The sequence below is a fragment of the Palaemon carinicauda genome, chromosome 30, assembly GCF_036898095.1.
Source record: "Palaemon carinicauda isolate YSFRI2023 chromosome 30, ASM3689809v2, whole genome shotgun sequence".
NCBI lineage: Eukaryota > Metazoa > Arthropoda > Malacostraca > Decapoda > Palaemonidae > Palaemon > Palaemon carinicauda.
This window is the reverse complement of record NC_090754.1, coordinates 93,631,104-93,659,103: the sequence shown is the minus strand read 5'-3', so window position 1 is coordinate 93,659,103 and position 28,000 is coordinate 93,631,104. Positions and strand designations below refer to the sequence as shown.

Sequence of the window (28,000 nt, the reverse complement as noted above, 5' to 3'; positions counted from 1 at the left end):
AAGCTAGGACCAGGGAAGGCCAGGCAGTGGCTGCTGATGACTCAGCAGATTGACCTATAGGCTCCCCCAAACCCCCCAATCTTAGCTCACAAGGATGGTAAGGTTGCAGACACTAATGGCACTAACGAGTCTGAGCGGGACTCGATCCCCCGATGGGCAAACACCAGGCAGAGACGTTGCCAATTAGGCCATAGCATATTTGAAACTCGGGTTAAAAAGAGATATAAAGACATATAACCAAACTTTTCTAATTGATGTACTACTACCACATAATGTAACTTCATCTAGCATTCTCAGTGCCATTAAAAGCGTATTGATGCTTATGCAGAGAATTTCAACAGTAGTTTCTCAGCTGAGCTTCAGCTGTTTCATTCATATGTGCGCTGTAAATTCAGTTAAACAAAAAATGTAGAAACAAGATTCCGTCATGCTGAACTTTTATCTAAGGGATTTTGACGTAGGGAAAATCTATTTTTGGGCTCGAGCCCTGTCGTCCCGATGGAAGTTCCTTCTGGCACCCCCCCGGAAACGACTATCCGAAGATATCGCGTATAATCAGGGACGTATCCTAAGATGACCATAGATATCTGCACCCCAAACAGACCTTACCCGGTCTAATCCACAAAGGGGAAGGATAAATAACGAGCTGTTACACATCCTATCACCTTCGAGTGCCCCTATGCGTTCCTGCTTCTCATTCCTTTGAAGACAGCTGATAGCTAGAAGATAATACTGAGTGTGCTTTTCCAAATGTAGACATTGGCTTTCGTATATTTTTAACATCAGTGGTCACAAACTTTTCAGCTGAAAGCTCATTTTCTCATTTGAAGCATTAAAAATCCCATCAGAACAACTGGATGCTTTATCTCTTTTGAATATAAAAGCAGATGTGTTACGTTGGATCAGTTTTGAGGATCTGTTAACCCTTTTACCTCCAGGCTATTTGGAACTTTCCAACCCTTAACCCCCAGGGGTTATTTTTTTTCAAGCACATTTTGCAGTAAATTTTTTTTAAATTGCTCTAACAGCCTTAATTTTCGTCTTAGAGAGGTCAGGTTGGTCTCATTCTCTTGGAAAATGCCTGATTTTTTTCAAAAAATTATCAAAAATATGAAAAAAAAAATGTTTATAGCATTTTTTAGCAAGGACGTACCGGTACGTCCATGGGGGTAAAGGGATGGGTTTTGTGAAATGTACCCGTACGTCCTTTGGGGGTAAAAGGGTTAAGCTATTTTCACAGTGAGATCTGTTGCATATTCATATATTGTTTTTTTTAGAGTGAAATTCCGATTTATTCCCTTATAAAGGCTAATGGTGTTTTGTTTCAATTCCAGCATCATATGAAGATGGGCGCTAGAACAGCAGCCTGGCAAGTCCAACCCCCCACGTGACGCCCAACCACACATCTATCTGGGATTGGACCTGCTGCTATGCAAAGGCCAGAAAACCTCTCCACCTATTACCGTGTATAGTGAGTATCATATTCATTTAGACCAGTGGTTCCCGAACTGGGGGGCGCGCCCCACTAGGGGGGCGCGCCCCACTAGGGGGGCGTGAGGACGATTCAAGGGGGGCGTGAAGTCATCTGCTCGAAATTACTTGTTTAATAGAATAATGAAATCATTAAAAGAACAAATATCTGTCATTACATACATGCATCCATCTCACTAAATTTGACCAGAAATTATGCCTTAGTCTCTTAAGTATTTCCAAATATTATATACCATGTTTTCAAATTATCTATTCTTAAAATTGCAACTCAATTTTGCCAATTTGCTGATGTTCAAACTTTTTTTTCGCTCACTTTGAACCAAATGTTTCGCTTTTAGTTACTGGAATGTACTATTATTTGTTTGAGTGGCTTTCATTATTAAAATGTAATACAAACAGAAATCTGTTTTCCTGTGCAATGCTAAGTAATAAATGTAAGAATCATTTCATATAAAAAAAAAGAGAGGAGTGGGGGCGTACGGGTCTACTGGAAGCAAAAAGGGGGCGTCAGGTAAGATAGTTTGGGAACCACTGATTTAGACCTTCACTGTGGGTGGGCTTGGGAAGAAGGGTTTAGGGCTAGCATGCCCATTCTCCCTATGTATTTCTCAATCTCAAGTTAAAAATATCTCATCAGGGTATGAAAGAATTATTCTTCAAGGGTTAGAGGAAAGAATTAAATCTGTGATTTCATTGATATAAAGGCCTTTATTTGGAATTATCAATGTAGTCTGAGTGTCTATCCTCAACTCCTTGAACAGCCTGATAGATTTCTACTCCCTTCACAGCACCATTGAATACTCTTGAAGTCCAGAAATTTCCATTCAGCAAGGTTGTGAATAATAAGCTGAATAATATAAACAAAAAAGGGCAAGGCCCCCTCCAAAATCTCAAAACTCATAGATCTGGTACTTAACTTAGATGTAGTGACAGTGGAGTCGGACATCTTGAGGTAAAACCAGAGAAAAATCAGCGAAATACACACACCAGACAAAAAACTGTTATTAAACTGCGTGCTAATAAAGGAGTGTCGTCACTGGCGTGGGTTGACTAGTAGCAGGACGAGGTTGAACGGCACCTCGCTGTTCGGGGATTTTGACAGGAGATATCTAAATGGTGCGAGGCCTCTGGTTGTGATTTATCGCGCCCCAGTATTATATCGACACCTTATACAGGTAAGCGAGCTGGGTTCAACCTAGCATTCCCATGCAAATTTTTCTCTGGTAATATATAGCAGTTATATACCTTAGAAATGGTGCTTGAGGAGCATTTCACTGGGCGACACGGGTCTCTCGCCCAGAAAAAGATTTTTCCTTTGTCAAAATCCCTTTTTTTTCCCTCTTGTTTGTGTGATAATTTTGCAAAATATTCAAAATTGTTTGTCAATTGAAAGTAAACTACTTCAGCTACTGTATATTATAGAAAAAAAAGTTGAGAATACATCTTTAATAGAATTTAAGTAAGGTGTTCCAAATAAGGTCCTGGTGTTAGTAGAAATTTATAGTTTTCTGTTTTTTTCTCTTTGTCAGATTTTTCCCATAAATTTAATTCTATTTTCCACCCAGCATATTTTTTCTATAAATTTAATTCTATTTTCCTCCCTGCATATTTTTTCCATCTTATAACTTTTAGGCATTCTTTGTCAAACATTTTAACCCTTTTACCCCCAGGCTCTTTGGAAATTTCCAACCCTTAACCTCCAGGGGGTTATTTTTTTCCCAGCACATTTTGCAGTACAGTGAACCCTCACTACTTCGCGGTTCGACAATCGCGGATTCACCACTTCGCGGGGTTTTTCCATAACCCATATATATATACATATCGCGGATTTTCCGGAAAATTCGAAAATACCGCGAAATCTGAAGACCCCCAAATACGATATTTTGTTACCTGTAATTCCATTAATACTGTAATTAGTAATATCTGCTCTTACTGATTGTTCATTGCATTACATATGATATATAATTCAGCACAGAAAGAAATAAAACACGAAAAGAGAATGTGATCATACGATAATTCAGTACGTAGTAAAATTAAATCGAACATGAAACGCAAATCAGATGCAGTCATACCATATTAGAATGGTGTGTACTGTAATGGATGTGCTTCTTTTCCATGAATCTTTTGTATGTATACGTACGTAGTACAGTACTGCATCCAATAATATTCTTTGTTGCAAAAATCACATTTCGAATAAGCGTACGAGAGAGAGAGAGAGAGAGAGAGAGAGAGAGAGAGAGAGAGAGAGAGAGCGTAAAATAGCGTACGTAAAGTGTGTATTATTATTATTGTTATTATTATTATTATTGTTGTTGTTGTTAATAAAATTATTGTTATTATTATTATCATTATTATTATTATTATTACTGTACAGTATTATTATCATTATTTATTATTATTACGGTATTGTACTTAATCTACGTACGTTCAGTATGCGCGGGGCATCTTCTATGAGTAGGTAACCAACGCATCATAGTACTGTAAGACGGGTTGTGATTGGTTCAAGCGCTGATAGATGACGAATCAGAACTCAAGTTTTGTTATCTAGCCTGTGATTGGTGTTTTGCCCGCATCTTCTACCCGCAGCATCAAAGTTCTCGCGGGGCTGGATCGTTCACTCTCTGTTACCGCGTATCGCTGAGTAGACGTTCTTAAGTTTGTGAAGTTTAATCTGTGCTGTGTGCGACCTTTTTAAGTTGAACTTTTTGTTACAGTACTGTACGTAAATCCTACTGTAATGGCTCCCAAGCGTTCTGCTTCTCTTAAGGCTGGTAGTGAGCCTAAACGCCACCGAAGGATGATGACGATAGCTGAGAAGGTTACGCTTCTCGACATGTTAAAAGATGGTAGAAGTTACGCGGCCGCCGGCCGCCATTTTGGCATCAACGAATCCACCGTTCGCTATATCAAAAAGGACGAGGCGAACATTAGAAAGACGGCTGCAATCACCTTTAGCAGATCAGCGAAGCGAGTCGTTACAACGCGTAATAAAACGATCGTACGCATGGAAGGTGCTTTAGCTGTGTGGATTGCCGACTGCCGGAAGAAGAACATAGCGTTGGATACGAACACCATCCAAACAAAGGCTTTGAGTTTATATGAGAATTTTGCTGCAAAGGAACCTAAAGACGACGACGGCAACCATGCTGAAGATGATGATGATGCAGATGATCCTCAACCAGGGACATCCACTGATTCCCAGCCTCAGAAACGTTTTTCCGCAAGCAAAGGATGGTTCGCGAAGTTTCAGAAACGCTTCGCCCTGAAAAGCGTTTCCCTGCATGGGGAGTCTGCTTCCGCTGACACTGCCGCTGCTGAAACTTACGTGAACCAGACGTTCAAGAATATTATCGCCGAAGGTGGATACAAGCCGGAACAAGTCTTTAATATGGATGAGACTGGCTTGTTTTGGAAGAGAATGCCGTCGCGAACTTTCCTGTTCAAAGAGGAAGCCAAAGCCTCTGGCTTTAAGGCATTCAAGGATCGCGTTACCCTCGTGATGTGTGGCAATGCTGCTGGATTTTTGTTAAAGCCGGGGCTTATTTATAAGTCGAAAAATCCTCGCGCTTTGAAAAATAAAAATAAGAATCTCCTTCCCGTGTACTGGATGCATAATCAAAAAGGATGGATTACGAAGATGCTGACCTCCAACTGGTTCCACCAGTGTTTTATCCCGCAAGTCAGTAAATATCTCTTAGAGAAGGGCTTGCCATTCAAGATCCTTCTCCTTATGGATAACGCTGGTGGACACGCAACTGACCTGTCGCATGAGGGCATTCAGGTTGAGTTCCTGCCACCCAACACCACGTCATTAATTCAACCGATGGACCAGGGGGTTATCAGGGCGTTCAAGGCCCTCTACACGAAGAATACCTTGGCGGACCTCGTTGCGTGTGTGGATGCTGCCCAAGATGACGAGGATGAAGATTTTAACTTGAAGGCGTACTGGCGGCAGTACACCATAGCCACGTGCCTGCAGAATATTCAGAAGGCACTTCAAGAGATGAAACCTGCAACCGTGAATGCGAGCTGGAAGAAGTTGTGGCCCGATATTGTTTACGACGACAAGGGATTTACTCCGTCGGAAATCCAACACTCTGCAATACGGAAATCTGTGCAGTTGGCTGCCATAATTGGAGGTGACGGGTTTGGCGACATGACGACTGAAGACGTCGACGAGTTGTTGGACTGCCATTCCCAGCCCCTAACTGACGCAGACCTCGAAGACCTGACGAAATCGGCAAGTGAGGAAGAGAGTGATACCCAGGAAGAGACCCAAGAAAATGTCGAAGAAACGGGCTTAACATTAGAACGGCTTGCCAAGGCCTGCAACCACGCGAAGGAGTTGAAAGAAATGTTGCAAGAGTGGGACGAGGATATGGTTCGCTCGATGCAATTCTGCAACAAGGTTGATGACATAATGACTCCCTACAAAATGCTCTTGGATCGAAAAAAGAAGCAGCGGCAACAACTTCCGATCACAATGTTCTTCCAGCCTCGCAAAAAAGAGCCAGTTCCTCCTGCTAGTACGCCTTCGGAAGAAATTGAAGTTTCCCAGGAAGAAGTTGAAGAGGTGTCCCAGGAAAAGACACCTCCGTCTGAAGAGACGTAAAATACTATCATTGGCTGCACAGTAGAACACATCATCAGCTTCATCATCATCATTTCTACTGTGCAGCAAATTCATCGCCATCACCATTCAAGTTTTTCTTCAACTTCTTTCGTGGTGAGTACAGTAACAATCTTTATTTTTTACTTTAATATTCTTACTGCCTGTTTTATAGTTAGGTAATGTACGTACTGTATGCATTAAGTTAAAGGGAAGGTTTTAAAAGTCTACATGTTGTAACCTATCATATTTTTTTTGTTTAAAATTTACATTTACGTACGTAAAACAATCTCTCTCTCTCTCTCTCTCTCTCTCTCTCTCTCTCTCTCTCTCTCTCGTAAATTGTTTTCCTGCTTTGCTACGTACAATACTGTATAATTTATATTTGTAAGGTAACATATTTTGTAAATGCTTTTACTGTAAATACTGTATGTACTGTATCACTATTTATCACTATCATCATGCGCGTTAAATGCCTTGTTTGTTCTGAGCGTGGTTGTTTACTGAGCGTACACGCCGTCGTTTCAGGCGGCGTCATAAAGAAAAACATTTCCTTTGGAAGTCCTAAGAAAAATACGTAAACTAAAACATTGGTAATAAACAAATCAAAATACAGTACAGTACTGTATAATCAATATAATCGATGCAAAAACTAACCTATACATATATGTGTACTGTACACTAAATGAGTTTGTTTCTTCATTATGATCAGAGATGAACGTAAACAAAACATTGGTTGCCATTTTTTATCGTGCTTTTTAGGTGTTTAGGAAACGCATGATATAAAATCGCCTTTAATATTTGTGCCTGTTTTAGTTTAGGGTGCTGTAGTACATGCATTAAGTGTTCTGTACATTAAAGGGTGGTTTGTTAACAGTACTACGTACAAGGGAAGGTTTTAAAAGTCCGAATATACATGTTAAATAAATAGGTAAATATGATGTCACTACTTCGCGGATTTTCACCTATCGCGCCCGCGTCTGGAACCTAGCCTATCTACCGCGATAAACGAGGGTTCACTTATTTTTTTTAAATTGCTCTAACAGCCTTAATTTTTGTCATAGAGAGGTCAGGTTGGTCTCATTCTCTTGGAAAACGCCTGAATTTTTTCAAAAAATTATCAAAAATATGAAAAAAAATTTTTATAGCATTTTTTTGCAAGGACATACCAGTACGTCCATGGGGGTAAAGGGATGAGTTTTGTGAAACGTACCAGTACATCCATTAGGGGTAAAAGGGTTAAAAGACTTCGAGGTTATAAAAAGCAGGGGGAAACTTTTCAAACGTAAGTGAAAGTATAAAAAATGAAAAAAAATTTCTTTGTTACTGTTAGTTTTGTTTGATTTTGTATAATAAAATATTGTTGCTCGTTATGTGAATATTTGTAATTACTCTACACTTGTATGGAGCACCAAAATTTCAAGTGCTTTGGGCCTCTAAAGGGCTTAGTCCTGCCCTTCTTTGAGAAATGTATTATTGACCAGATCGGTCTGTATTCTATGTAACATCCGTTAATCAACACCATAAACGATTTGCCTGATATGTCTTTAACCCTTTTACCCCCAGGCTCTTTGGAAATGTCCAACCCTTAACCCCCAAGGGGTTATTTATTTCCCAGCAAATTTTGCAGTAAATTTTTTTTTAAATTGCTCTAACAGCCTTAATTTTTGTCATAGAGAGGTCAGGTTGGTCTCATTCTCTTGGAAAATGCCTGATTTATTTCTAAAAATTATCAGAAATATGAAAAAAATAATTTTTATAGCATTTTTTAGCAAGGACGTACCGGTACGTCCACGGGTGTAAAGGGATGGGTTTTGTGAAACGTACCAGTACGTCCTTTGGGGGTAAAAGGGTTAAGCTATTTTCACAGTGAGATCTGTTGCATATTCATATATTGTTTTCTTTAGGGTGAAATTCCGATTTATTCCCTTATAAAGGCTAATGGTGTTTTTGTTTCAATTCCAGCATCATATGAAGATGAGCGCTAGAACAGCAGCCTGGCAAGTCCAACCCCCCCACGTGACGCCCAACCACACATCCATCTGGGATTGGACCTGCGGCCATGCAAAGGCTAGAAAACCTCTCCACCCATTACCGTGTATAGTGAGTATCATATTCATTTAGACCAATGGTTCCCAAACTATCTTACCTGATGCCCCCTTTTTGCTTCCAGTAGACCCGTACGCCCCCCCCACTCCTCTCTTTTTTATATATGAAATGATTCTTACATTTATTTCCTAGCATTGTACAGGAAAACAGATTTCTGTTTGTATTACATTTTAATAATGAAAGCCACTCCAACAAATAATAGTACATTCCAGTAACTAAAAACGAAACATTTGGTTCAAAGTGAGCGAAAAAAAGTTTGAACATTAGCAAATTGGCAAAATTGAGTTGCAATTTTAAGAATAGATAATTTGAAAACATGGCATATAATATTTGGAAATACTTATGAGACTAAGGCACAATTTCTGGTCAAATTTAGTGAGATGGATGCATGTATGTAATGACAGATATTTGTTCTTTTAATGATTTTATTATTCTATTAAACAAGTAATTTCAAGCAGATGACTTCACGCCCCCCTTGTATCGTCCTCACGCCCCCCTAGTGGGGCGCGCCCTCCAGTTTGGGAACCACTGATTTAGACCTTCACTGTGGGTGGGCTTGGGAAGAAGGGTTTAGGACTAGCATGCCCATTCTCCCTGTCTTTCTCAATCTCAAGTTAAAAATATCTCATCAGGGTCCATCCATCCATATACCAAGGCACTTCCCCCAATTATGGGGGGTAGCCGACATCAACAAAGAAACAAAACAAAAAGGGGACTACTCTCTACGTTCCTCCAGCCTAACCAGGGACTCAGCCGAGTTCAGCTGGTACTGCTAGGGTGCCACAGCCCAACCTCCCACAATTCCACCACAGATGAAGCTTCATACTGCTGAATCCTCTACTGCTGCTACCTCCGCGGTCATCTAAGGCACCAGAGGAAGCAGGTTATGAAAGAATTATTCTTCAAGGGTTAGAGGAAAGAATTAGTAAAATCTGTGGTTTCATTGATATAAAGGCCTTTATTTGGAATTATCAATGTAGTCTGAGTGTCTATCCTCAACTCCTTGAACAGCCTGATAGATTTCTACTTCCTTCACAGCCTTCACAGCACCATTGAATACTCTTAAAGTCCAGAAATTTCCATTCAGCAAGGTCGTGAATAATAAGCTGAATAATATAAATAAAAAAGGGCAAGGCCCCCTCCAAAATCTCAAAACTCATAGATCTGGTACTTAACTTAGATGTAGTGACAGTGGAGTCGGACATCTTGAGGTAAAACCAGAGAAAAACCAGCGAAATACACACACCAGACAAAAAACGGTTATTAAACTGCGTGCTAATAAAGGAGTGTCGTCACTGGCGTGGGTTGACTAGTAGCAGTACGAGGTTGAACGGCACCTCGCTGTTCGGGGATTTTGACAGGAGATATCTAAATGGTGCGAGGCCTCTGGTTGTGATTTATCGCGCCCCAGTATTATATCGACACCTTATACAGGTGAGCGAGCTGGGTTCAACCTGGCATTCCCATGCAATTTTTTCTCTGGTAATATATAGCAGTTATATACCTTAGAAATGGTGCTTAAGGAGCATTTCACTGGGGGATACGGGTCTTTCGCCCAGAAATAGATTTTTCCTTCGTCAAAATCCCTTTTTTTTCCCCCTTGTTTGTGTGATAATTTTGCAAAATATTCAAAATTGTTTGTCAATTGAAAAAAAACTACTTCAGTTACTGTATATTATAGAAAAAAAAGTTGAGAATACATCTTTAATAGAATTTAAGTAAGGTGTTCCAAATAAGGTCCTGGTGCTAGTAGAAATTTATAGTTTTCTGTTTTTTTCTCTTTGTCAGATTTTTTTCCATAAATTTAATTCTATTTTCCTCCCTGCATATTTTTTCCATCTTATAACTTTTAGGTATTCTTTGTCAAACATTTTAACCCTTTTACCCCCAGGCTCTTTGGAAATTTCCAACCCTTAACCCCCAGGGGGTTATTTTTTTTCCCAGCACATTTTGCAGTATATTTTTTTTAAATTGCTCTAACAGCCTTAATTTTTGTCATAGAGAGGTCAGGTAGGTCTCATTCTCTTGGGAAATGCCTGAAGTTTCTCAAAAAATTATAAAAAATATGCAAAAAAAAAATAAATAGCAGTTTTTTGCAAGGACATACCAGTACGTCCATGGGGGTAAAGGGATGAGTTTTGTGAAACGTACCAGTACATCCATTAGGGGTAAAAGGGTTAAAAGACTTCGAGGTTATAAAAAGCAGGGGGAAACTCTTCAAACGTAACTGAAAGTATGAAAAATGAAAAAAATGTCTTTGTTACTGTTAGTTTTGTTTGATTTTGTTTAATAAAATTGTGTTGCTTGTTATGTGAATATTTTAAATTACTGCACACTTGTATGGAGCACCAAAATTTCAAGTGCTTTGGGCCTCTAAAGGGCTTAGTCCTGCCCTTCTTTGAGAAATGTATTATTGACTAGATCGGTTTGTATTCTAAGTAACATCCGTTAATCAACACCATAAACGATTTGCCTGATATGTCTTTAACCCTTTTACCCCCAGGCTCTTTGGAAATTTCCAACCCTTAACCCCCAAGGGGTTATTTTTTTCCCAGCACATTTTGCAGTATATTTTTTTTAAATTGCTCTAACAGCCTTAATTTTTGTCATAGAGAGGTCAGGTTGGTCTCATTCTCTTGGAAAATGCCTGAATTTTTTCAAAAAATTATCAGAAATATGAAAAAAATAATTTCTATAGCATTTTTTAGCAAGGACGTGCCGGTACGTCCATGGGGGTAAAGGGATGGGTTTTGTGAAACGTACCAGTACATCCTTTGGGGGTAAAAGGGTTAAGCTATTTTCACAGTGAGATCTGTTGCATATTCATATATTGTTTTCTTTAGAGTGAAATTCCGATTTATTCCCTTATAAAGGCTAATGGTGTTTTGTTTCAATTCCAGCATCATATGAAGATGAGCGCTAGAACAGCAGCCGGGCAAGTCCAACCCCCCACGTGACGCCCAACCACACATCTATCTGGGATTGGACCTGCTGCCGTGCAAAGGCTAGAAAACTTCTCCACCCATGACCGTGTATAGTGAGTATCATATTCATTTAGACCAGTGGTTCCCAAACTATCTTACCTGACGCCCCCTTTTTGCTTCCAGTGAGCGAAAAAAAGTTTGAACATTAGCAAATTGGCAAAACTGAGTTGCAATTTTAAGAATAGATAATTTGAAAACATGGCATATAATATTTGGAAATACTTATGAGACTAAGGCACAATTTCTGGTCAAATTTAGTGAGATGGATGCATGTATGTAATGACAGATATTTGTTCTTTTAATGATTTTATTCTATTAAACAAGTAATTTCGAGCAGATGACTTCACGCCCCCCTTGTATCGTCCTCACGCCCCCCTAGTAGGGCGCGCCCCGCAGTTTGGGAACCACTGATTTAGACCTTCACTGTGGGTGGGCTTGGGAAGAAGGGTTTAGGACTAGCATGCCCATTCTCCCTATGTCTTTCTCAATCTCAAGTTAAAAATATCTCATCAGGGTATGAAAGAATTATTCTTCAAGGGTTAGAGGAAAGAATTAGTAAAATCTTGTGGTTTCATTGATATAAAGGCCTTTATTTGGAATTAGCAATGTAGTCTGAGTGTCTATCCTCAACTCCTTGAACAGCCTGATAGATTTCTACTCCCTTCACAGCACCATTGAATACTCTTAAAGTCCAGAAATTTCCATTCAGCAAGGTCGTGAATAATAAGCAGAATAATATAAACAAAAAAGGGCCAGGCCCCCTCCAAAATCTCAAAACTCATAGATCTGGTACTTAACTTAGATGTAGTGACAGTGGAGTCGGACATCTTGAGGTAAAACCAGAGAAAAACCAGCGAAATACACACACCAGACAAAAAACGGTTATTAAACTGCGTGCTAATAAAGGAGGGTTGCCACTGGCGTGGGTTGACTAGTAGCAGTACAGGGTTGAACGGCACCTCGCTGTTCGGGGATTTTGACAGGAGATATCTAAATGGTGCGAGGCCTTTGGTTGTGATTTATCGCGCCCCAGTATTATATCGACACCTTATACAGGTGAGCGAGCTGGGTTCAACCTGGCATTCCCATGCAATTTTTTCTCTGGTAATATATAGTAGTTATATACCTTAGAAATGGTGCTTAAGGACCATTTCACTGGGCGACACGGGTCTCTCGCCCAGAAATAGATTTTTCCTTCGTCAAAATCCCTTTTTTTTCCCTCTATTGTTTGTGTGATAATTTTGCAAAATATTCAAAATTGTTTGTCAATTGAAAGTAAACTACTTCAGCTACTGTATATTATAGACAAAAAAGTTGAGAATACATATTTAATAGAATTTAAGTAAGGTGTTCCAAATAAGGTCCTGGTGCTAGTAGTAATTTATAGTTTTCTGTTTTTTTCTCTTTGTCAGATTTTTTCCATAAATTTAATTCTATTTTCCTCCCTGCATATTTTTTCCATCTTATAACTTTTAGGTATTCTTTGTCAAACATTTTAACCCTTTTACCCCCAGGCTCTTTGGAAATTTCCAACCCTTAACCCCCAGGGGGTTATTTTTTTCCCAGCACATTTTGCAGTATATTTTTTTTAAATTGCTCTAACAGCCTTAATTTTTGTCATAGAGAGGTCATGTTGGTCTCATTCTCTTGGAAAATGCCTGAATTTTTAAAAAAAATTATCAGAAATATGAAAAAAATAATTTTTATAGCATTTTTTAGCAAGGACGTACCGGTACGTCCATGGGGGTAAAGGGATGGGTTTTGTGAAACGTACCAATACGTCCTTTGGGGGTAAAAGGGTTAAGCTATTTTCACAGTGAGATCTGTTGCATATTCATATATTGTTTTCTTTAGAGTGAAATTCCGATTTATTCCCTTATAAAGGCTAATGGTGTTTTGTTTCAATTCCAGCATCATATGAAGATGAGCGCTAGAACAGCAGCCTGGCAAGTCCAACCCCCCACGTGACGCCCAACCACAACATCTATCTGGGATTGGACCTGCTGCCATGCAAAGGCTAGAAAACCTCTCCACCCATTACCGTGTATAGTGAGTATCATATTCATTTAGACCAGTGGTTCCCAAACTGGGGGGCGCGCCCCACTAGGGGGGCGTGAGGATGATAAAAGGGGGGCGTGAAGTCATCTGCTCGAAATTACTTGTTTAATAGAATAATAAAATCATTAAAAGAACAAATATCTGTCATTACATACATGCATCCATCTCACTAAATTTGACCAGAAATTATGCCTTAGTCTCATAAGTATTTCCAAATATTATATGCCATGTTTTCAAATTACAGTATCTATTCTTTAAATTTCAACTCAATTTTACCAATTTGCTAATGTTCTAACTTTTTTCGGTCAATTTGAACCAAATGTTATGCTTTTAGTTACTGGAATGTACTATTATTTGTTTGAGTGGCTTTCATTATTAAAATGTAATACAAACAGAAATATGTTTTCCTGTACAATGCTAGGAAATAAATGTAAGAATCATTTCATATAAAAAAAAGAGAGGAGTGGGGGCGTACGGGTCTACTGGAAGCAAAAAGGGGGCGTCAGGTAAGATAGTTTGGGAACCACTGATTTAGACCTTCACTGTGGGTGGGCTTGGGAAGAAGGGTTTAGGACTAGCGTGCCCATTCTCCCTATGTCTTTCTCAATCTCAAGTTAAAAATATCTCATCAGGGTATGAAAGAATTATTCTTCAAGGGTTAGAGGAAAGAATTAGTAAAATCTGTGGTTTCATTGATATAAAGGCCTTTATTTGGAATTATCAATGTAGTCTGAGTGTCTATCCTCAACTCCTTGAACAGCCTGATAGATTTCTACTCCCTTCACAGCACCATTGAATACTCTTAAAGTCCAGAAATTTCCATTTTTTTTCCCTCTATTGTTTGTGTGATAATTTTGCATAATCAAAATTGTTTGTCAATTGAAAGTAAACTACTTCAGCTACTGTATATTATAGAAAAAAAAGTTGAGAATACATCTTTAATATAATTTAAGTAAGGTGTTCCAAATAAGGTCCTGGTGTTAGTAGAAATTTATAGTTTTCTGTTTTTTTCTCTTTGTCAGATTTTTTCCATAAATTTAATTCTATTTTCCTCCCTGCATATTTTTTCCATCTTATAACTTTTAGGTATTCTTTGTCAAACATTTTAACCCTTTTACCCCCAGGCTCTTTGGAAATTTCCAACCCTTAACCCCCAGGGGGTTATTTTTTCCCCAGCACATTTTGCAGTATATTTTTTTTAAATTGCTCTAACAGCCTTAATTTTTGTCATAGAGAGGTCAGGTTGGTCTCATTCTCTTGGAAAATGCCTGAATTTTTTCAATAAATTATCAAAAATATGAAAAAACAAATTTTTATAGCATGTTTTTGCAAGGACGTACCGGTACGTCCATGGGGGTAAAGGGATGGGTTTTGTGAAACGTACCAGTACGTCCTTTGGGGGTAAAAGGGTTAAGTAATCCTATATTGTTGCAAATACCAGCCATATTGCAATGACTGTTTGGTACCCTTGACAGTGAGGCATTTGTTGATGGAATGCCCCTCTTCAAAGGAAACATATACATTATCTATTTGAGGCTGAGGATAAAGATGACAGGTTCATCTTTGCCAAAATTCATAGACGTGTCATACTTTACTAGCGGTATTTTTAGATTTATTTCAGAAGCAGGTCATCTGAAAGCCATTAACTTTTTATAATGACATCTTCACTTTTATTGTTTTATAGGTAGTAGGTTTAGGGCACCTGTCACCTGTTGAGACACTACCGCTAGAGAGTTATGGGGGTCCTTGGACTGGCCAGACCGTACTATATTGGATCGTTCTCTAAACAATTATTCTTCACACAAGGGGTTAACTACTGCACTGTAATTGTTCAGTGGCTACTTTCCTCTTGGTAAGGGTAGAAGGAACTCTTTAGCTATGGCAAGCAGCTCTTCTAGGAGAAGGACACTCCAAAATCAAACCATTGTTCTCTAGTCTTGGGTAGTGCCATAGCCTCTGTACCATGGGCTTCCACTGTCTTGAGTTAGAGTTCTCTTGATTGAGGATACACTCGGGCACACTATTTTATGTAGTTTCTCTTCCTCTTGTTTTGTTAAATTTTTTATAGTTTGCATAAGAAATATTTATTTTAATGTTACTGTTTTGAATATTTAATTTTTTCTTGTTTATGTTCCTCACTGGGCTATTTTTCCCTGTTGGAGCCCTTGGGCTTATAGCATCTTGCTTTTCTAACTAGGGTTGTAGCTTAGCTAGTAATAATAATAATAAGAAATTAATAACAGCTTTAGTGGATAAGAATGTATTAAGGTGATTGGCCATGTAGAGAATGGAAAATAGCCATTGCTAAGAAGGGGATGAATGCACGAGTTGATGGGAGATTTAAAAGAGGGAGCCCAAGGTATGGGTGGATGGATGGAGTGAAGAAAGCTATATATGATAGGAGGATTAGATGTGAGAGAAGCAAAAGTGTGTGCTAGAAATAATAATGAGGGTTAACCCTTTTACCCCCAAAGGACGTACTGGTACGTTTCACAAAAGCCATCCCTTTACCCCCTTGGACGTACCGGTACGTCCTTGCAAAAAAATGCTATCAATTTTTTTTTTTTTTTCATAATTTTTTTTAGAAAATTCAGGCATTTTCCAAGAGAATGAGACCAACCTGACCTTTCTATGACAAAAATTAAGCCTGCTAAAGCAATTTAAAAAAGGTATACTGCAAAATGTGATGGGAAAAAATAACCCCTTGGGGGTTAAGGGTTGGAAATTTCCAAATAGCCTGGGGGTAAATGGGTTAAGCTATTATGACGCAGTTCGGATAGGCCCTTCCTTGCTCCTTCCTCCAGTCGCCTTGGTGACAGCTGAGGTCGCAGCAGTAGGGGATTTCGCATGTGAAGTTTCATTTGTGGTGCAGTACCAACTAAAGTCGGCTGAATCCCTCGTCAGGTTGGGGCGGAGCTAAGAGAAGAAAAGTCCCCCCCTCTTTTTTTATGTTGAGCTACCCCCTGAATTGGGGTAAGTGTCTTGATAGAGTTATTATTATTATTATTATTATTAAATGCTAAGCGACAACCCTAGTTGGCAAAGTAGGATGCTATAAGCCCAGGGGCCCCAACAGGGAAAATAGCCCAGTGAGGAAAGGAAATAAGGAAATAAGGAAAAATAAAATATTTTAGGAATAGTAACAATATTCAAATAAATATTTCCTATTTAAACAATAAAAACTTTACATCTGTGTATTTATATATCAATATATATTAGGATTATAGTGGCATATATTTACTTGTTAGTTATACTGGTCCCCCTTTCACATCTCAAATGAATGGTCACCCTACATATGATGGCCAGTGTGTGCAGTATTGTCTCGTATGGTGGCTATAATGTGCAATATTGTGCATTAAGTAGGCCATACTGTGTAGTATTGTGCCTTATTATGACCATACTGTGTAGTATTGTGTCTTATGGTGGCTATACTGTGTAGTATCGTGCCTTATGGTGGCTATATTGTAGTATTGTGCCTTATGGTGGTTATACTGTGTAGTACCGTGTCTTATGGTGGCTATACTGTGTAGTATTGAGCCCTATGATGAAAGCCAATGTTATTAGGTTCTTCATTTGTACTTACGACTGATTTTTATAGTTTTATTTCAATGACTTAATATGAAATCATTAATAATGCAGTGATTATCGTTGGAATGTATTCATCATATTATGCATTAGTAACTTATTAGTTATCTGAATGGCAAAACATGTAGGCAGGCATTTTATATGGAAATGCACAGGTATCTTTCAGTATTTTATTGGAAAAGTATACAGGTTTTATGTTAACCCTTTTACCCCCAGGCTATTTGAAACTTTCCAACCCTTAACCCCCAGGCATTTTTTTTTTTCAATCACATTTTGCAATATATATTTTTTAAAATGCTCTAACAGCCTTAATTTTCATCATAGAGAGGTCAGGTTGGTCTCATTATTTTGGAAAATGCCTGAATTTTCTCATAAAGTTATAAAAAATATGCAATTAAATGTAAATGGCTGTTTTTCGCAAGGACATACCGGTACGTCCATGGGGGTAAAGTGATGAGTTTTGGGAAACGTACCAGTACGTCCATTGGGGGTAAAAGGGTTAACTGATAATTCCCTTGATTTAACGAATGTGGACGTTTTAGTACCAGGACGTCTCGTCTCCTACCATCAAGTGACATTCTGATTTTCATGCCAGGAAAAATTGCAGCAATATTGGTAGCACTTTGAATTAAGCTATAAAGTATCAAAGGAAGCCTTTGTTGAGAAATTAAAGTTTAATTTGGACATTATTACTGATAGGTAAACTAAATTGAATAAGATTTTTTCCATCACGTTTTAGGTAAAGTCGGGTTTGAAGTAATCTACTAATAAGGTAATCAAATTTGAAGGGGAACATTTGAAGTTTAAGGAAGAAATTTCTCCCTGCGGTCTCTTTGTGTATAGTCGTCAACTCGTGGAATAGTTCCTGACGACCTAATTTCCGAATCAGTAGTTTAAATGCCAAAACTAACATTCCACTAAAAAGTTCAATCCTAATAAGGAAAGATAATTTGCCTTTGAAAATATCTATAACCTTTCGTTGAATATAAAATATACGAATTGCCTGTGCTTTTACTACATTGGGATGGAAGATGAAAGGATTTTGTTGAATTATTTTATAGATTCTAATTATGAATAGGTAGTTTTTTGGCATATACTTGGTATATACAACTCCTTCCATGTACCCCCTTCCTCTCTCACAACCTAGAGATTTTAGAAGTTGCACAGCTCATGAACCCTGATTCATCATTTCAGCCGTCAAAAGTCCTTTGTTGGATGTAGGCCTTCCCCAGGTTCCTCCACAGACTTCTATCGCAAGCTATTCTGTGCCACTGTAGCTTATGTTGGTCTAAGTCATCTCGCCAGCGGGTTTTTTGTCTTCCTCGGTTTCTTGTGTATCCTCGGAGTGTCCAGAAGGTTGTTCGTGATGTCCATCGGTTGTCTGTTATCCTGGCAATGTGCCCCTGATTGGGAGTGAACAAATATGAAGTGTACCAACCGTGTGTCACACAATTGTACATAATTCCTTTTGTATATAATATGCTTGTATCTTCGCTCTTCCCTTGCACTCAAACGAACATGAAAATTCATGTCTGCTGTTTTGCTCTGAACATTGTCTGTCTCTCGAACATGTTATGTCCTGTTGCCTTGAGGTTTTGTATATAAAGAAGAGTGTTCCTTAATATATAACTCTGTTGATTGCATCCTGCCTTTGACTCACAACCCTTCTCTCGGCTCGTCACAGAAGGCTTGAATGTTAGTGTTTTTGTAGTATGGTAATATGCTGGTGATAAATCTAAATTTCCCTTGTTTTAAATGTGAGAATTAGATAATGGTTTCCATTTGATCTTTAGGTTGAATACTACTCAATTTATTGAATCCGTAAACAGAATTGGCGTATTTATCGTAATTGATTGGAGAAGTAATAATATAAACATTAAACTAGATCAGTGTTTCTTAAACTTTTTGTGCAGCGGACCCCTTTTATTAAAATTACTCGTGTAGCGGACCCTTTATTATTATAATTTTCCTCTTGAGTTTGAAAGTGTTTGCAGGTCATAATATACTGAAATTACAACTGAATTATTTATTAATGGCTTATCTTCAACATAAATGTTTATATTTTGCTTAACATAATTTCCACAACATTGATAATTTTGCATACAAATTTTCATGAACTTAACAGCAACGCTTCCTCCTCATATCTCACAACCATACTTAATGCGATGAATGATACTGTTTTTGCTGCCTCACTACTGTTGGAATATCTGGCTCCAGTCTGCTGAGTTCAAACGCATGTCGGGTTCGACATTGATTCGGTTGCGCTTCTTCGTTTTAAGATCAACCAGTGTAGAAAATCCAATTTCACAGTTGTACGTTGTTGGGAACGGCATCAAGTGTTTCAAAGCAATTTCTGCAAGTCCAGGGTACTCTGGCTGGACTTGAGCCCAACAATTGGCCAAACTTCTTTCCCTGAATAGGGTCTTCAGTGTCCCACTTGTTGCAATCTCGACAAGATTATCAGCCTCTTTTGATGACAGGTTGACACTGACCTTTTCTATATCTACTTTATCTGTAACAAATGGATTTCTAATCCACTCAAAGCTTGGGTCTGGTTCTTCAAAATATTTTCCTAACTCTGAGTGAAGGCCTTGCAGATGGGCTTTGAAAGCTTGTGTTGTGTCACCATCTAGCTCTTCCTTGGAAGTAAGCAGGAAATCTGCTAATGAAGGAAAAGACTCAAAATCTTTGCGGTCAATGCGGCCGCACCACAAGTCCAGCTTCATTCGTGTTGCCTGTATTTTGTCCTGCACTTTGAAGATGGTAGTATCTTTTCCTTGCAAAGACAGATTCAATCCGTTTAGTGTACTGAAAATATCAGACAGGTATGCCAGTTTTGTGAGCCACTGGATGTCATGCATGCGATTATAGAGGTCATGACGTTCATACAAGAAAATTTGCACTTCCTCACGAAGTTCAAAGAGACGGGAAAGAACTTTTCCCCGTGTCAGCCAGCGAACCTCTGTATGGTAAAGGAGTTTTGTGTGTTCGCTTCCCATCTCTTCACACAGAACTGCAAATAAGCGGGAGTTCAGTGCTTTCCCTTTGATGAAATTGACAATTTTTACTGCCTCTTCCAGAACTGTTTTAAGACAGGTAGGCATATGTTTCACAGCAAGTTGTTCACGGTGAATGCAACAATGTGTTGCCTTTACCTGTGGTACAATGCTCTGTACCCAACTCACTAGGCCCCTTAGTTTACCAGTCATCGCAGTTGCACCATCTGTGCTGATTCCAACACATTGCGACCAGGAGAGTTCATTTTGGACAATAAAATCATTAGCTACATTAAAAATAGCCTCTCCTGTTGTGTTTGTAGGAAGAGGACGACAGAAAAGAAATTCATCATGTACTTCCCCACAGTAAATGTACCTAACAAAGCACAAAAGATTTGCCTCGTTCCCTATATCTGTGGACTCGTCCAGCTGTAGTGAAAAATACAGACACTGCTGTAATTGTGACACCAGTTGAACTTTCACATTTTCAGCCATTGACGTTATCCTTTTCTTGACAGTGTCGTTGGACAAAGGTATCTTGTTTATTTCTTTACGAGCCTTTTCTCCAAGCATGATCTCTGTCATTATCTTGGCTGCTGGTTTGACCAAAGTCTCGCCTATGGAATGCGCCTTTCCTGTTTTTGCAATTAATAACGACACTTTGTATGAAGATTCAGTGGCCTTTGCATTTTCTCCAGGTATAAAAAAAGATGAAGCTTCCTTTTTTCTGTGAATATCAAGTTCATTACATTTTCTTTGAAAAAATTCTATGGGTTTTCCCACATATTCCTTATGTCTGGACTCGAAATGTCTTCTGAGCTTTGAGGGTTTCATAGCCTCATTAGCTAATGTTTCATAGCACAAAACACACTGTGGGATAGGATCCTCACTGTTGCCTTGCCAAAAAAAATCCAAGTTTCAAGTAATCACTGCAGTATTTACGCTTCTTTTTGGCTGTTTCTTGGTGTTTGCTTGTGCCCTACAGTGGTAACCGAGGCATCTGTACTGCTTTGGTTTGTGTCAGCGGTGTTCCCTTCGTCCATGGCATCTACGCCTGCTTCCAGTACCTTGAGCTGAGTTGCACTGTAAGCATCGTTTCTTTCTTCTTTAAGGCCATTTCTGTCTTGGTGGTTGTTCTGGAATTCAGTTTTTTTCTTTGTAAGTGAGCCTGTCTTGAGCCACAGATCCATTATCCTGATGCTAAAAAGTAAGCTAGGCTTACCTACAAAGAGGAGCAAAAGCAACTGCCGTGTGTTCCTCACAGCAGCCTTAACGTCAACTGATATGTGGCGGGCGGCCGCACCACCGGGCATCAGTCAGTACAATGTTGCCAAATCACAAACACCACTGCCTTCTATAAAGTTGTTTTTTTGTGTGTTTTTTTCGGAATTTTGTTGAGGATTTCACCCCAAGAGAGGAAGGGGGCGTTACTTAAATTACTTCCATCCCAATGTGACTTAGCCACTGTAAAAAGCCATCAGGATTTGGTGCTACAAAAATAGGAATTTAGGACGTTTTGGCCGAAAATTTGACTGAAATCGATATTAAAAATTATCCTGCGGACCCCTTGGAATATTCCACGGACCCCTGGGGGTCCGCGGACCACACTTTAAGAAACACTGAACTAGATGAACTAAGAGAAATAATAAGATAAATATTAAATTCAGATATTGATGTCATGAACATGTAGTAAGAAAGTCAAAATCTAATTTTTTTCATACACAAAACTCCTATAAAGTTAAACCTAGTCTATGATGGCTAATTTTTGCGGAATATACATAGGATATTATTATTATTATTAATTGCTAAGCTACAACCCTAGTTGGAAAAGCAGAATGCTATAAGCCCAGGGGCTCCAACCGGGAAAATAGTCCAGTGAGGAAAGGAAACAAGGATAAAATAAATATGCTAAGAATAACATTAAAATAAATATCTATATAAACTATAAAAACTTTAACAAAACAAGAGGAAGAGAGACTAGATAGAATAGTGTGCTCGAGTGTACCCTCAAGCAAGAGAACTCTAACCTAAGATAGTGGAAGACCATGGTACAGAGGCTATGGCACTAATCATGACTAGAGAACAATGGTTTGATTTTGGAGTGTCCTTCTCCTAGAAGAGCTGTTTACCATAGGAGGAATTCTATTTGGGATTTTCCAAGGTAGCTCAAACGATAATGCTCGATTTTCCCTTGTATTGCATGCCAGATGTATCAATATTTAGTGACTTTTAATTTTGTATGTAGCTGATTAAATTTGAATTTTACAGATGCTGTTTTAACCGGGAAGTTACGGACGAGCTTCTAACTGCATCCTTGAGGATCAAACTAAAACCATTTAGTTGCAGGTGAGAGTAACAGGATACTTTTAACTCCTAAAGATAATGTACACAATGTAAGGAGCCTTTGTAGGGTGACGGCCAGATCCCGTAGAAAACGGGAATATTCTGAACTGTGGCCATCGTTCTAAAAACGATTTTGGCGGGAGAAGCTAACTTAAAAAACCCACCTAACCTATGCTAAAAGCCGTATCCTTACCCAGGGGGGCTTCCCCCCCCCCCCCTTACACAACAGTTTCCTTACCTACGAGTACGACGGGAGAAGCTAACTTAAAAAACCCACCTAACCTATGCTAAAAGCCGTGTCGTTACCCAGGGGGCTGCGGCCCCCCGGACCCCCCCTTACACAACATATTTAAGATCAGTAGACCATTTCCAAACGTTTTTATTCTATACAAGATAACAGTCGGAGCGATAATAAGCAAATTAGGACGCTTGGCCGTAGCGCTACAAACTACCCCAATGTAAAGTTTAATCATGGGTAATATGCTAGATGAGAACAAAGCCACTACAGTAAATTTTTTTTAGTGAGGCAGATTTGCACCGACTCGCAGCTGTGCCCTTTTAGCTCGGAATAGTTTCCTGATCGCTGATTGGTTGGACAAGATAATTCTAACCAATCAGCGATCAGGAAACTTTTCTGTGCTAAAAGGGCACCACTGCGAGTTGGTGCGGTTGCGCCTCGTTAAAAGAAATTGACTATAGTAATTTGCTTTAACTATCAACTATGGAGAGTAATTCAAAGATTTCATTCATGATTCCAAAGTGTTTGTGTGATCATCATTGCGAGGTAGGATTTGGCATGCCAGTGAACTAAGACTAGGACTACTGTAATTCTTTTTGTACTGTATTATGAAGGATATTGATGTATCTATATAATGTCTTTGATACATATATATACCATGGCACTTCCCCCAATTTTGGGGGGTAGCCGACATCAACAAAGAAACAAAAACAAAAAGGGGACCTCTACTCTCTACGTTCCTCCCAGCCTAACAAGGGACTCAACCGAGTTCAGCTGGTACTGCTAGGGTGTCACAGCCCACTCTCCCACATTATCCACCACAGATGAAGCTTCATAATGCTGAATCCCCTACTGCTGCTACCTCCGCGGTCATCTAAGGCATCGGAGGCAGCAGCAGGGCCTACCGGATGTCTTTCATATTTGATTCAAATATAATTGCTTTGTTATAATTACTGTGCATATGGTGACCTGCAATAAACTAATTTTTCTTTGATATTGTATAAAGTTTGTCTTGATTATTTTTTATTTCAAGATCTTGTGTGCCATTTAGTCTAGCTGTGCACTGATCATATCTCTTAATTTTTTATTTCTTATACTGAAGAGGGCTGTCCTATTGTTAGTTATATATCGGATTTGAATTTCCAAGAACTAAGCATTTGAATATGTGTAAATTACCAAGATGTTTATGTTACTGTAGAGATATCTCAAGGACACACCAAAATCAAACCATTGTTCTCTAGTCTTGGGTAGTGCCATAGCCTCTGTACCATGGTCTTACACTGCCTTGGGTTAGAGTTCTCTTGCTTGAGGGTACACTCGGGCACACTTTTCTATCTAGTTCCTCTTCCTCTTGTTTTCTTAAAGTTTTTATTGTTTAAATAGGAAATATTTATTTGAATATTGTTACTATTCCTAAAATATTTTATTTTTCCTTATTTCCTTATTTCCTTTCCTCACTGGGCTATTTTCCCTGTTGGGGCCCCTGGGCTTATAGCATCCTGCTTTTCCAACTAGGGTTGTAGCTTAGCATTTAATAATAATAATAATAATAATAATATAGAAAGGTTTATAGTTAGTAGAGTTTAAATAGGAAATATTTATTTGAATATTGTTACTAATCCTATAATATTTTATTTTTCCTTATTTCCTTATTTCCTTTGCTCACTGGGCTATTTTCCCTGTTGGGGCCCCTGGGCTTATAGCATCCTGCTTTTCCAACTAGGGTTGTAGCTTAGCATTTAATAATAATAATAATAATAATATAGAAAGGTTTATGGTTAGTAGAGTATCTTCATCTAGGAGTTATGACATAATAGGTTGAATCTTTTGAGGCTACAGTACATGGGTTATCCCATAAATCAGTATTTTTATCCTTAGCATTGTCGTCGGCGCCCACTCGTGTCCGAGTATTGGGTTCTGTCGTTAGCCATCAGCCTCCTATCAGAAGAAGGGTGGAGGAAACGACAGAATGCCAGTAGCTGGGTATATTGTTTTGGGTGGTCGTGGCTTTGCAACGGCCACGCGCACACAATTGGCCCACATCGTTTTCACCGCGGCTCAAGACATATGAGACAGGCGGCTTCTCCGATGTTGGTTGCATTGGGCTGCCGGGTTCTTGTTATGTCAAGGCCCGCCTTGTTGCCTGCCCGATAGGCCTTGGCCTCTTCCGCCAGCGCTGGGAAGCTCCGCCGTTGGGGTCTTGTTTGGTTTGGTTTGGTTTGATATTGGAGTTTTCCTTCTCCTAGCCTTAGCCGATCTGAAATAAAGGAGAAGGCCTATAGGGGTCCAGTCTTGGTCTGGCCTCTCAGAACTGGCCTTAGCGGTATGGTTGAGCCTGCCAGGGTGGATAAACTACCCCACCGCCATTGCCCAGCCCATCATTGAGACACTCAAGCCCCTCTACTGCAGCAAAGTGCTGGACAAAAACTAGCTAACGTGAAACTTACCCATAAAATTAAAGTAAACACGATAAATAAGAGGCCGTCGGTGACTAAGCCCAACGCCATGCTAGCAGGAATGGCAGCGCTTTGGCTTCCTCTAACCAAAAGCTAAAAAAAAAAAAATTAAGTCTCAAAAGGGAATGAAACCAAAATTAGCATAAATAAAGGCAAAGAGGTAAATACTCAACTTTGATGAAGAAGAGGAAGCCATTCCAAACTAAAATTCTTCAAAAAAACTGTGAAAAAGGGCCCACAAAAATCAACTACACTGTAGCCATCAGCTGCGTTCAAAGGAATGAGAAGCAGGAGCGTATAGGGGCACTGGAAGGTGATAGGATGTTTAACGGCTCCTTACTTATCCTTCCTCCTAGTGGATTTGACTGGGTAAGGTCTGTTTGGGGTGCAGATATCTATGGTTATCTTAGGATACGCCTCTGATTATACACAATATCTTTGGATAGTCGTTTCCGGGGGTTGGAACCCCGTGATACCTGACGGTAATTCTCTTGTAATATCAATCGCAGAAATATTATACTGTAGAAGTTGTCAGAAGGAACTTCCATCAGCACGACATGGTTATCTCACCCAAAAATAGAGGATCTTTAAAACGTCGGACATCTTCAAAAACACAAAACAACACAGAGCAAAGCAAAACACGTCTGACCAACGCTGGTGCTGTGGAGGAATGAAGTAAGGGGGTGGGGAGGTGTAGGGGTGGGGAAGGATAGTCGTGGTTGGAGGCAGTAGACGGGTGTAGGACGGCACCTCGTTGTTCCTTCCGGGGGATGTTGATGAGGAAGAGGTCTAATTGGTGAGGGACCTATGGTCGTGGTTCAATCACGCCCCAGTTTTCTATACCGACACTTGAAGAGTGAGCGAGCTAGGTTTATGCCTGGGATTCCATGCAACCTTTTTTCTCTGGTATTTTCAGCAATAACTATGCCTTAGAAATGTTGCTAGTGGAGCATTTCATGGAGCGACACAGGTCGAGCCCAGAGATAGATTTTTCCTATGTCAAAATCCCTTTTTTATCCAGTGGGCTAGATTAAAACCATGTGTTTAATGTGTGCCACTTTAGTCACACTCTTAAGTATGGTAGATTATTCATTGGATAAATATAATCTTCCTAATCGGGTGGTTGAATCAGTAGAACTTCAAAAGTTCAAAGTTGGAGCAAATGCTTTTTTGTTGACCAGGCGGAAATGAGTCTTTTTATAGTTTATTTATGACATATTTGTTTTTGATGTTGTTAATAGTTTATATATGACATGTCTGTTTTGACGTTGTTACTTATTTTAGAATGATTTATTGTTAATTTGTTCTCTTCATTTATTTATTTCCTTATTTCCTTTCCTCACTGGGCTATTTTTCCCTGTTGGAGCCCCTGGGCTTATAGCATCTTGCTTTTCCAATTAGGGTTGTAGCTTGGATAGTAATAATAATAATAATAATAATTTAGATTACAGATGTCCCTTTGTTTTATTGGAAAATTTTTATGGCTTGATATGGGATAGATTCGCAGAAGTATCAATGTTACGGCTAGGCAAGAGACTCTAGTTCATAGTTTAACCATCCAATTAAGCTGAACATCTTTACATCTTAGGTTGTAATTCAGTGGATTTGGTCAGTAAATATGTAGGCGATCAGCATATAGGTTTAAAGAATTTTGATGTAAAGGTGATTGGAAAATGAGAATGGATTTATGACTTTCCTGGGTATTAGTCGAGTGCTTCATGCAAATGATTTAATTCATTAGTGTTAGTGTTTTTGTAGTATGGTAATGTGCTGGTGATAAATCTAAATTTCCCTAGTTATAAATGTGAGAATTAGATAATGGTTTCCATTTGGTCTTCAGGTTGAATACTACTCAATTTATTGAATCCGTAAACAGGATTGGCGTATTTATCGTAATTGATTGGGGAAGTAATAATATAAACATTAAACTAGATGAACTAAGAGAAATAATAAGATAAATATTAACCCTTTTACCCCCAAAGGACGTACTGGTACGTTTCACAAAAGCCATCCCTTTACCCCCATGGACGTACCGGTACGTCCTTGCAAAAAAATGCTATAAAGATTATTTTTTTCATATTTTTGATAATTTTTTGAGAAACTTCAGGCATTTTCCAAGAGAATGAGACCAACCTGACCTCTCTACGACAAAAATTAAGGCTGTTAGAGCAATTTAAAAAAAAATATACTGCAAAATGTGCTCGGAAAAAAATAAGCCCCTGGGGGTTAAGGGTTGGAAATTTCCAAATAGCCTGGGGGTAAAAGGGTTAAATTCAGATATTGATGTCATGAACATGTAGTAAGAAAGTCAAAATCTAATTTTTTTCTTACACAAAACTCCTATAAAGTTAAACCTAGTCTATGATGGATAATATTTGCGGAATATACATAGGATATTATTATTATTATTATTAATTGCTAAGCTACAACCCTAGTTGGGAAAGCAGAATGCTATAAGCCCAGGGGCTCCAACAGGGAAAATAGCCCAGTGAGGAAAGGAAACAAGGATAAAATAAATATGCTAAGAATAACATTAAAATAAATATCTATACAAACTATAAAAACTTTAACAAAACAAGAGGAAGAGAGACTAGATAGAATAGTGTGCTCGAGTGTACCCTCAAGCAAGAGAACTCTAACCTAAGATAGTGGAAGACCATGGTACAGAGGCTATGGCACTAATCAAGACTAGAGAACAATGGTTTGATTTTGTAGTGTCCTTCTCCTAGAGGAATTCTATTTGGGATTTTCCAAGGTAGCTCAAACGATAATGCTCGATTTTCCCTTGTATTGCATGCCAGATGGATCGATCTTTAGTGACTTTTAATTTTGTATGTAGCTGATTAAATTTGAATTTTACAGATGCTGTTTTAACCGGGAAGTTACGGACGAGCTTCTAACTGCATCCCTGAGGATCAAACTAAAACCATTTAGTTGCAGGTGAGAGTAACAGGATACTTTTAACTTCCAAAGATAATGGACACAATTTTAACTTCCAAAGATAATGGACACAATGGAAAGTTTAATCATGGGTAATATGCTAGATGAGAACAAAGCCACTATAGTGCCCTTTTAGCTCGGAATAGTTTCCCGATCGCCGATTGGTTGGACAAGATAATTCTAACCAATCA

At 38.9% G+C, this 28,000-nt stretch overlaps 1 protein-coding gene across 2 annotated transcripts in view; it reads left to right on the top strand.

The window, feature by feature from the left end:
• LOC137623356 (uncharacterized) overlaps positions 1-28,000 on the top strand; it is a 547,933-nt gene that overhangs the window by 351,268 nt on the left and 168,665 nt on the right. For both annotated transcript variants that reach the window (XM_068354184.1, XM_068354185.1), the window contains 2 exons: positions 22,101-22,178; positions 27,732-27,809. In XM_068354184.1, the coding sequence (XP_068210285.1) occupies positions 22,101-22,178; positions 27,732-27,809 (156 nt within the window). The remainder of the gene's footprint in view (positions 1-22,100; positions 22,179-27,731; positions 27,810-28,000) is intronic.